The 12,575-nt window shown below is 31.5% G+C and overlaps 1 protein-coding gene across 4 annotated transcripts in view; it reads left to right on the forward strand.

The window, feature by feature from the left end:
* The window catches only part of LOC143193589 (uncharacterized), a 397,105-nt gene that overhangs the window by 274,382 nt on the left and 110,148 nt on the right, over nucleotides 1–12,575 (forward strand). For all 4 annotated transcript variants that reach the window (XM_076399903.1, XM_076399905.1, XM_076399904.1 and 1 more), the window contains one exon: nucleotides 6,373–6,526. In XM_076399903.1, coding sequence (XP_076256018.1) covers nucleotides 6,373–6,526 — 154 coding nt within the window. The remainder of the gene's footprint in view (nucleotides 1–6,372; nucleotides 6,527–12,575) is intronic.

A 12,575-nucleotide genomic window follows, 5' to 3' on the forward strand; every position in this document is an offset into this window, starting at 1 on the left:
CAAAATTGTTTCGATGGCAAACCTACCGAAAAAACTTATAATGATAATTTGAATGCAAATTCAATATACAGATCCAAAAAAAGATTTAGATTATATACATTTGGTGATGCAGATCTATATTTTATCAAATTACCTTGTAATATTTGGGTAAATAAAAAGCACAAATTGAAATTTTGAAGTTTATTTTAATAGTAACCTAACAATATTATAAGCAGCTGCAACTACAGTACTTCTTAACCTAATGAAGTACAGCCAAGAACTTTTTGATTTAGAAGAAAGAAATCAATATCTAATTTGAGGAACATTAAATGTTTCGTCTTCTGGTTTTTCCATCCATGCTCAGTTTAGAAATTGACTTGCAAATGTATTTAAAATATTTTCCTTTGCTGTCCAACGCTTTGACGAATTTTTTCATCTTAACTAGCTTGATATGAGTGGCGAAAGTCATCATCATCATCATCGCCATGAATCCATAGCTAGCACACGGAGAGAGTGTTTGTGTGTCAACTAATACGTTGCTGTTGCTGTCCCAGGGCTTTACACTATTTTGATGAATATTGATATTGATATACATGAATGTGATAGTTCGTGTCTGTTTCTTTTTTGTTAAAAAAACAACAAAAATATAAAAGTATATATCAGGATTATATTCGCATTTTCTTTACTAGGGAAGAGCCAGCCTAAACTGTGAATTACTTTAAACATATAATACGAGTATCATAAAACTCTGAGCCAGCACTTTCATAAATACATTCGGAAACTGTAGGCTTGAAAATATAAAAATCCATAGAGATCTCCAACACAACAAAATTTTTTGTTGGTTGTTGTTTTTTATCAACAACGATTCGTATTACTGTAATTAAATTAAAACGCATTATTCATCGAAGCTTTTGAATATATTATGTAAATATATAATTAATAATACACTAAAGAATGGGTAGTTTAACGAGGGTAGTTGGAATATAATGTATGCATCTTTAACGAAATTTGTTTACAAATGTCTAGACTGTTTCAACTATGTGTGTGTTGTAATATATTAGTGGTGCCTTCATAATATGTCCCTTTGTCCGGCACTCAATTGGCTTCTTGTTTTTCTCGAAGCTATACGCAGTCAATAAAAACGCACATTCGTCGTATTCGTCCTTATGAAAAACATCCCCTTTCACTCGACGAAACGAGATTATTTTTGAATTATTTTCTAACTAAAAGATAAACCTTGAAAATATCTAAATCAACCAAACAAGTAACAATTTGATCAAGTAACATTTACAAAAATTAGTTAAGTAAAAAGTAAGAATAAAATTGAATCTAAAGAGAAACAAAAAACTCTTGAACAAAATCATTTTTTCCTCTTTTTTTTTTGGAATGTAGATTATTATTGTAATTTTTTAAACCAGCATAATATAATAATCCCTGAAAAAGATCCTTTACGAAATGTAAAACATTAGTATCCGCATTCAACTCCCTCTGACTATTTGATATATCCTCTGACATCTCAAAAAAATATTTAAAGGAACCGGTTTTTGTCGAACGAGGATATGTCAAACCCGAAAATAAACTTCACCATTCTTCCGAATTGCATAATCTAGAAAATCAGTATAACACATTTCTAATCTATTTCAATAAAAAAATACGTTTTCTGTTTCTATGCTTTTTAGAAGCTACTGTCGGCGTCATGTTATTCCATTCTGATTCTCTATTCATAATTTTCCTTTTTTCTGAAATTGGACTTTAATTTAATTTTTTACATTACATTTCTAAGACGTCATTCAGTAATTCCCGAATAGGATCCGAAGCCACCTCCTAAACTTTCTCAATCAAATGTAGTAGTTTTTAACTTTCATGACAGTTTAACATTTAACCTATAAAGTAGAGTAGTTTTGTTATTATAACTTTTGTTATTTCCAAAAATTGTATAAAAAGACTGCTGCTTTAAACGAAATAAAGAGCATTTTGTGGTTCCATTGACATATGGCAATAGCTAAGACATTCCCCCATAACTAGACGTCCAAATAAAAAAGAAAGTAGTGGAAAAACTAAGTGAACAACAGCGACTGAAAACGTCCAATGCAACCAAAAGCTCAAGGATCAGCTGGCAAGGGTTTGCACCGTGGAATGCGCATAAAATTTTCATTGTCTGCCTTAAAAGGGCAAAACCATTAATCGTAATTTTATTTGACATTTAGCCGATTACATGCTGCTATTAGAATGGCTGAACAGAGAAATAAAGAAAAATGATTATCAAAAATATAAAAATGACAATAATGATAGTAAAATGAAGTTCAGGCATATACTGGCAACTGGCTATTTGCAAACCTCAAAAGAATTATCCATGGTCCAGCTTAAAGAAAGAGTTGTTTACCGAAATTGCAGTATAAACTAGCGTATAAAAAGCAAATCGTTCTACAATATATAAAATGGGAGTAGCGCTTAACTGATTGTACCACTCTTTATATTGATGAAGAAAGTTGAGTTTTACCTAAAACTTAGTTTGTTTTTTTAAATATAGTTTAAAGTATCTTTTTTTACCAACTAGAATGGACCTACCGTTACCGTGGGCTCCGACCACGGTCCTCGGTATTAAGCTAACTGACTGGCGAGTGAGCGACTTGGAGGACCCTGAAGACCGGTTCGGTGTTACTCTACCTAGTTACTGGCGTGACTGGGATAATTTTCCTTGTCGAATTTTACACCCTTGTCTGAGAATAAACACAAATGTTAAAAAATCACAAATATAAATTTACAACCATTCCCCAGTACGGTTCGAACCAGCGACAATGGAAGGACCGTCCTGTCTCTACTACTGCACAAACCAACCCGGTAGTTCTTTTCTTTAAGTGTTATTGTATATTAAGTCATACTATTAATCACATTATTAGGAACACATTATGATAACAGTGAAAAACCACATCACTTATCTCAACAGGTGTTTCGACGGTTCTTTTATGTACTTAATAGCGTTTAATTATGTAACTTAGTAATCAACTTTCTGAGAGATTTCTTAAGCCTCACCGTAGGATGAGTTATTTATATAAATGGCATATCGTTCATTTATATTTTCCTTGTTATAAAACTTATATAAAAAGTCCCAAGAGCATGCCTAGTTACTTCTTAGTGAACAGAATAAAAGTCAAACTTGCTGTGGTAATGTTTTTAGCAATCGTTTAGGTAGGTGAAAAGTTTTCGGTCAGAACGTGCCTTCCAATATGTTCCATTAGCACGCCTTCCAATAAAACGATATGCCTTTTATAAAAAACGTTGAAGAATTGATCGTAAAATATGTTATATAAATCGCCATAGCACCATTTCGTATTGAATATATAGGTCTTCTCTTTTGTTTAGTATTTCGTTCACAGTCCTGTCCTAAATTTACCTGGGCCATTTTTCCTTCTATTATCCTTGATCCCTATTTCATTTTAGTTTATGTACCAGTGTCAAATTTATTCCTATATATTCTGCCTATGTTATTCTGCCATTTCTTAGCAGAGTAATTCCTTTCAAGATATTAGTCTCATCTATTTATTGAATACAGACATGATTAAAGATAAAATGATGTTCAGCAATATATTATTTACGAAATGACCCGGTGAACTTCGTATCACTTGCATCTTTTGGAACATATTTTCTTCGATAATTATAGCTATTTTGTCGATTATGCGGTTTTAATTTCCTTTGGTTATCAATGAAACTGGCTTACAATTCAAATGATTATGATAGAATTATCTGTATTAAATATAAATACAGTTAATAAATTTTTTTCAAAGCAAATTTTCTGATACTCTAACAATAAACACTTCTTTGGTTGAGCGTAGTTTAAACCTTGTCGCGTGCTCACAGGTGCGTATTTTATCCGGTCTGGTGACGATAGTATGGCTGTCAGTAACATCCATTCAATGCTATGCTGTCAATGTTATTTTTAATATTTTCACTAAATGCTTGTTCTAATGACGAAACGTTTAAACGTAAACGTGTATACTGTACATTATGCCGTCAAACCGTCTTCGTCGGTCGTCAATCATAATTTGGAAACAACTATAACATTTTTGTATGTTTTGTATGTTGACCAAGAAGTTTCCTTTTTACCAACCAACTTAAAGACCATCCCAGAAGACATCCGATCTTACCCAGCCTGGTTAGTGGCTTGCCTGGAAGGTAAAACCAATTGTGGCAATTTTACTGTTCCACCGGCACCAACCAGTAGATTCATCACTGTACTTTAATACCTTACATCATTGACAAATGATTGTCATTTCCTCAATTGTAAATGGAATAGTGCTCATTCCTGGAATAGAGGAGTACTCCGTTAGCGGAATAGCTCAATGATTGTAGTATCATTTTTAGATATTCTCGTACACAATTATAACCCAAGGACGACTATTACTATATTTATTAATATTTTTTGAGAAATATGGTACAATATATATATATATATATATATATATATATATATATATATATATATATATTAATCTATACCTGCACAAGTAATTCCATTTGACTTAGCCATTCAATTGGTTACAACATTCAATTGGTAACAGTTGGACTAGGTTGTTTACAGAGGTTTACACGAATACCTAAAAAATATATAAAGTAAAAGTACTTATTATTTAATATAATATATAAGGTATGAATATATATATTTTTAAAATAACAAAGTGTCTTTTTGCGTCCTCTAAATATATGAAGCAATAAAAAATATTATGCTCTTATACTAGTATTACTTGTCATACTTAGCATTATTTAACATATTTTAGTTAAATAATGCTAAATATTAATAAATAATTATATATAATGCTAATCTAATAACTAGGTCGCTTTTTATCCACATTTATTCTTATAATCCTGATAAAATTTACGAATAACGCGTATTTAACAAATAAAATGACAATATTGTTGAAAGCAACGTTCCAATGTACGCGTCCACCGAGAGAACGGTAATTTTATTTTGAAAGTTTAATAACGAATTAGAAGTTCCAAACTTTTTAACAAGTCTCGCCATATTTATAGCCGGCCCTTTGTTAATTCATTCTTTCTGTCTTCAATAACGATTGTAAAAGATTGCGGAGATAATACAAATAAGTTATTATTACAAGTGTCAAATAATATTATTTGATAGTATATACTCAAGGCTAAATATAAGGCCAGCTATTTAGCATTATTTCAATCTGAAAATCAGTTCTTAACTATCCATATTATTTGGCAGATTCGAAAAATGGTGCATGTAGTATCTGAAATAATTTATTTATAATACACCTCATAAATTACTAAGCAGCTGATAAAGCCTCAGTCATAATTACCACAAGGTTTTATTGTTAATATCGATTGAAGCAAGAACTTTTTGTTTATTAGAAAAATGAAAATAACTAAGTAAGGCTCCAAAAAGCATTCAAGCTCATTGGGTAACATAGACATCCATAGCATATAATTAAATTCATATTTCCGGTCTTCGTAATGGAATAAATTAGTTTAAAATGTGCCAATGTATCCACAAAGTGATTGATCTTGAAATGATTAACAAAATCCAGAATTTGACTTTGAAATTTCAATGTATCAAAGAGACCACCGGCATATCACAGATTATAATGTTTTTAAACGTTTAATGGCATAGTTTTTTAAAAAAGTAGGCAAGATAGCATCCATCTAGTCCATAGGCAACAGACAGAGCTAGCCAGAACAGTTAGATAGATACCAGTTAAGCTGGATGACTTTCAAGTTTGTCAAAATTGCCGAAAATGTTGGTATTACTGGTTTACTAGATACGGTAGGATTTAAAAATGTACTTCATATCGGAAATGCTAATCACAAATAATGGTGAACGAAACTTAATAAAAATTAAAATTTTGTAATATGTGATATATTTATGCCGCCGTTTCTTGTCGTTAACGATTCTGGTGGATAAGTCGCCTTTAAAACTGTTCCAATTATTTGATAACAGGAACAATAGTTTTTATGAGATGCATAATGGAATAGTCTTTAAAATGACAACAATTTATCGAACAAAACGGTGCATACTCGTATTTGACCTGAAGCCATCTGAATACACCTCTTGTATATATACGTTATGATATTAAAGACCAGATTTTATCATAGTAAAATAATTAATAATCATTAAATGTCTTAGTTATCAGAAAATATAATATCTATATAAATGGTCTCATTAACGCGAACAGGTATAAGTAGGTATAGGAGGGTTAATAAAATAGACTTGTTATTCTATTTCTCCTCACTAATCATATAAAATCGTAGTACTGCGATATTTTTATAAATTTCCTATTATTTGCTAATTATGAATATATTTGTTATTTATTTACTCCAAAAAAAATATTCTTCCTCTAAAAATAAATGTATTTATAAGATGGGTTTGATTTTCAGGACATCAAGTATGAAACATTAATCGAACAGCTCGACAGATACACTAAACACGGCATCCCGCAAAACGTCGATTATCCCCAAGGACAATGCGAATCTATCGACGCCCTATACAGAATGGAGGATGATTGGCGGGATATTATTACAGATTATAGTGGTAAGTAATATCAGCACATCTAATTTTTTAAGTCTATTAGCTAATTAATTTTTATTATTCAGATATTTAATTCAGTTGTCCAATAATTTTTAGTACATGTTATATTTTTTCTTCATCTCTCAGCCAAATATTATTATTTCCATAATATATATACATATATATATATATATATATATATATATATATATATATATATATATATATATATATATATATGAAATATCCCTGTATATAAAATATAAAGGGAGTGTTGTGACCTAGACACATATATATTAATTAATTTTTCCAGAGCAATAAAAAACATTTTTGTATATATTTTATTTTACTAAATATATAATAATATTTCAATAATATTAAGTTTCCGAGATTTTTCTCTCATATTTATAACATTTAATATTATAATATTTAAATTATAGTCCTTAGCTACTACTTTCATCCATCTTCCTGACAAAAGGCTTTTTTTTGTGAAATTTTACAAGAGATAAATTCGTGCTAAATGAGCAATATGTCATTGATCGAAATGTTGTTGAGAATATAAACAGATACGATAACAGGTAAATTGAAAAGTCTCCACCTTGACCGGAGATGGCGTTACTAGAATTAAATCCATATGTTTTTTAGTTAGCCCTAACCCTCAAAAGATGCATGTATAAATTTGTCGGATCATTAGTTTGTGAATTATAGCATTTTGAGTAAAGTAACTTTTGTTTCACAATAACAATAAAAATTAATATAAAGGAATTTCGCGTGTTGATAAAATATTGATTTTTAAAGGGAAAAAATACAGTTGAAGCAAAAACTTGGCTTGATGTCGAGGACTGGATACTACCCCAGGCAAATCAACCATCAAGGATTGGTACGCTAAGTTTAGACGTGGTGAAATGAGCACCGAAAACGGTGAACGCAGTGAACGCCCAAAAGAGGTTGTTACTGACGAATACATTTAAAAATCCACAAAATGATGTTGAATGACCGTAAATTGAAATTGAATGAAATAGCAGACACCCTAAAGATATCAACTGAACGTGTACATCATATCATTCACGAATATTTGGATATGAGAAAGCTCTGTGCAAAGTGGGTGCCGCGACAGCTCCCTTTTGACCAAAAACAACGACGAGTTGATGATTCGGAGCAGTGCTTGAAGATGATCAAGCATAGTAAACACGAATTTTTGCGTCGATATGTGACAATGGATGAAACATGGCTCCATCATTTCACTCTGAATTCCAATCGACAGGCATCCGAGTGGACTGTACACGGTGAACGCCCTCCAGAGCGTTGGAAAACGCAACAGTCGGCTGGTAAGGTTATGGCGTCTGTATTTTGGGATGCGTATAGAATAATTTTCACTCACTACCTTGAAAAAGGAAGGATCATCAACAGCAACTATTACATAGCATATTGGACCGTTTGAAGGACGAAATCGCCGAGAAACGGTCGCATTTGTATTGGGCTTCGAATTACTTCCTCATCCACCGTATTTTCCAGATCTGGCCCCCAGCGACTATTTCCTGTTCTCAGATCTCAGAAGAATGCTCGCTGGGAAGAAATTTTCGTCGAATCAAGAGGTGATCGCCGAAACTGAGGCCAATGAAGCAAAGGACAAATCGTACTACAAAAATCTACACCATCATTTGTTAAACATAATTAATTAATTTCATCTATTATATATATATATATATATATTCGCTATTACTTTAACATTTTTCAGTCTTCACTTTAATTTTACCATTATCTGTTCCATAGTGTTAAACTTATTGAGTTTCGTATCTAGAATAAGGTACGTATTAAGGTTTTGCGAATGATTGTATTAAATATTTTACTTCTATAACGTGCCTTCAGAAAATTAATTTAGATGAATACCTAATATAATTGTTTTATTAAAAATTTATAGTAAGCTATTTCCACATGTTTTTACATTTATTATACATTATTACACTTGACTACAAATGTCAAAAATCGTAATAAATTACAGAAGATATAATACAAGAAGACACCATTGATATATCAGGCCTATATATTAATTTTAAGTGATTGGCATAGATGTAAATCGCATCGGATACGTTTGTGACCAACTTCATGCTGATGCCTCACTCACAGACTCTTCAGTATATGTCATTTCGTCGAAGTATAAACAAAAGATTTCTTCAGTACGCTGAAAATATCTGAGTTTGTACCAAGTAAATAGTATTTGGGGGTCGGTTTTTTATTTCAATTTGAAATCAAACGCGGCTGAATATCATTGAATTATGTAAAAAAAAAACTTATCGCAATAATGTTGCATGGATTTCAGCATGTGAATACTGATTTCGACATTTTAAAAGTGGTGATTTAACACCGAAATCAAGGAGCTTTGGACAGTCAAACAAATTTGAAGGCATTACTCGATGAAACCATCAATGGAGATAGATATCGGCTAAAATTGATGCCTTTAACGTGTGGCACTGCGCCAAAAATGGCCGGAATACGAGCAAAAATACAACAATATTATTTTTCAGTACAACGCTCGACCACATATTGCCACCATATTCCATATTCCGCCATATATTCCAGACCTTATTCCTTCTGGTTAGTACTTGTCCCGAATCGTGGCCTGCCTGAGCTTGACTTCTTATGAAGATACCAGAAAAGAGTCGATTTGTGGATAGCCGCAAAATTTGTTTATTTCGTTTAAGACTGGATGATTCGTTCTTTTGAGATGCAATCCATAAATTGCCCGAAGATATTTTCCGTAAAATTTATTATACCCATTTTTCACAATAATGCTTCAAATTTCAAAACCATTTCGAAACTAATGTATAGTCCTAATATATAATAAACAGAAATATGTAAGGATTAACTATGAACTACTGAAATAATGTACCCATCTTCATAGAGGAATTAATAAGGAAAACCGTAACTGTCTAATAATATTGGCTGTTATTTCTACTATCATCTATTTATGAATCCTATATTATATTATTTATCAAAAATGTCCTATATATCTATAAAATATAGTTATATATAATCTGAAATTGAAAAACTATTGTGACAATTTATTTAACTCAACAGGATCCCTCCAATGTTTATTTTACATTATTTCATAGTAACACTGTGTCAATTCTGTTGGAAAAAGCTTTTATTAAAGCCTCAGTACAGATGTATACATCGTCTATATAAACAAACAAACATGCTGCTATCCCATTTAATCAACGTTAATGGCCTTTTTTAACTTTTCGTTCTGAGCGTTGCAACATCACGCAATTCGATTACCTGACACAACATGTTTAAATATTTGATAAGGTTTTAATTAGTTTTTTTCGATCTGTCGTTTACTAATAATACTACATTGGATCAGAATTTTTTATATATAGGGACTGTCAGTGGAAAATTATGAACATTATGAATTTTTACATACACCATCTACATCTGCAAAATTTTCAACACAGCATATCAATAATTGATATATATTTTAAGGTTATTAAAGGAAACATATTCCTATTTTGAAAAAATAATGTATTTAAACTAGATAAACTCATGAACTACACATTTAATTATTTTCTGTTCTTCTGTTCTATTAAGATCATAATATTCAAGTATTAAGGATTTTATTGTTATTGTTATATTAACTTTTGAACCAAGTAGTCGGCACTAATAGGAAATCTTATTTGATTTATTTAATATCTCAAGCTGAAACACTTCGACTGTTTTGTCAGTACGGACTAATATAAGAAGTAGTTATTTAACCGAACCGAACTAAATCATTGCTAAAGGTTCTATATAAATTGCTGTAAATAGAAATTGTACTATTTTAATCAAACATTAAATACAAACGGTAACTAGATAAATAAAAATTCTAAAAGTAAATTCATAATATATGATAAGTTAGAATTCCTTCACTTTCTTTCGCATGTTGCAAATTGTTTGAAAGTACTTTGAAATGTTTAAATTCACCATGCATTAAGCCATTCGCCAAACATTGTTCCTTTCAAGTATCACTTATTCCATTGCTTGTTTATGGACTGGCCAAAGAGCGCTTCATTTTTTGTGAAGAATGCAAAAATTGAATGTCAAAAGTTGAGTTTTTTTCCCGAAAGTGGGCAAAAGTTTTTACTTCAGTTAAAAAATAATCAAAACATATTAATACACCCTAGATGTATTTCCGAAAAATGTTTCACCAGAAAAAGCAAAGCCTAACGGTCGAGCTTTGACATGAATAATAACATGTCTCATATGGGTATTAGGTTTGATGATATTAAGCAAACTTAGCTATGGAGTTAAAAAAAATTACATTTTCGATGCAAAATATTTTTTTAATCATTCAAACTATTCTATTAAGAGTCAAGTGTTGTTTTATTGTTGAAAGGATCTGAAAAGCAATTTACACAAAAAGGAAAAGTATGTTTTTTTGTATTACAACCGGGTGGGATAAAAGATGGGAAGTGTTAGATAGCACTGGAGGGTATCTAAGGGTCAAGGAGGTTTTTAAGTTTTAGAGCGAGCTTCCCAATATGTGCAAATTGTACGAAAAAATAAGCGAAAAGGTTTCGCGATATACAATTGTTTTCAAATTAAAAAAAAATATATTTAAATAACAAATCAATTAAATAGTCCCCGGCCTGACACATAGATGGCGCTACTAGAATTAAATCCCTATTTTTTTAGTTAGCCTCAAAAGATGCGTGTATAAACTTGACAGCTGTCGGATCATTAGTTTGTGGATTATAGCATTTTGAATGGAGCAACTTTGGTTATCGTGAGAAAAATGGATAAAAAGGAATTTAGCATGTTGATAAAATATTGTTTTTTGAAGGGGAAAAATACAGTTGATGCAAAAACTTGGCTTGATGCTGAGTTTCCGGGCACCGCCCCAGGAAAATCAACTATCAAGGATTGGTATGCTAAGTTTAGACGTGGTGAAATGATCACCGAAAACAGTGAACGCAGTGGACGCCCAAAAGAGGTTGTTACCGACGAAAATATTTTCAAAATCCACAAAATGATTTTGAATGACCCTAAATTGAAATTGACTGAAATAGCAGACACTCTAAAGATATTAACTGAACGTGTACATCATATCATTCACGAATATTTAGGTATGAGAAAGCTCTGCGCAAAGTGGATGCCGCGCGAGCTCACTTTTGACCAAAACAACGACGAGTTGATGATTCGGAGCAGTGTTTCAAGATGATCAAGCGTACCAAACCCGAGTTTTTGCGTCGATATGTAACAATAGATGAAACAATGGTGAAACACAATAAAATAATCGTTATGGTGATGTATTACGGGGAACCGTAGAAGATTTAGACTTATATAAAAATGCCAAAGTACTACCCATAAAAATCACTACAACTTATCAACTAGTCTCTCAAGAAGTCAACCGATATTGCTGCAAATTAAGTTAATGAACACAGGTTTATCAGAATCTCTTATTGGTTCAGTCGCCGATATTACGGATTTAAAAGAAAAGAAAATCATAATTTGTATTTGTAGATGGCCAATAATTTGTATAAAGTTTCCTTCATCCGAATATCGGAATATTACTTTTCAATAGAGGAGTTATAATATAGAATATTATATTTAAGTAAATTAGAATAGTTTAACGGCTAAGTATCGAGTACAGTCGCTTTTTGAAGCGAGAGTATTGGACCTGTTACCTTACTCACCATCGAGGGATAAGCTCAAAAGTCGAATAATAAAACAACCGCTCGAGTTTTTCTCGGATTAATTTTGAATTGCCAAAACAGTTGCTATATTTTCATAACACACAGCTGGTATACAAATATTGGTGCTCATTTAGAGCTATAATGTTAACTATGCCATGACATTCACAAGGCGGGGTCAGAATTCCCGCTAGGACTCTATCATCGTTAGTCACTTACCAGTAGTGAATTTTCAGCTGCAACTTACCAAATGTGCACAGAGGTAGTATGGATAATCTATCAATAACTACGCTCACTTGATGAAAATTCAATCACTTACATATTATTATATATAACTCTGACATATTCAGAACGAATAGAAAGAAATACAGTCCAAATATGGTATACGCCTATAAATTAGTTTC

Source organism: Rhynchophorus ferrugineus, unplaced genomic scaffold, assembly GCF_030347505.1.
Source record: "Rhynchophorus ferrugineus isolate W39M unplaced genomic scaffold, kcgeb_rfMv2 rfM3, whole genome shotgun sequence".
Classification (NCBI taxonomy): domain Eukaryota; kingdom Metazoa; phylum Arthropoda; class Insecta; order Coleoptera; family Curculionidae; genus Rhynchophorus; species Rhynchophorus ferrugineus.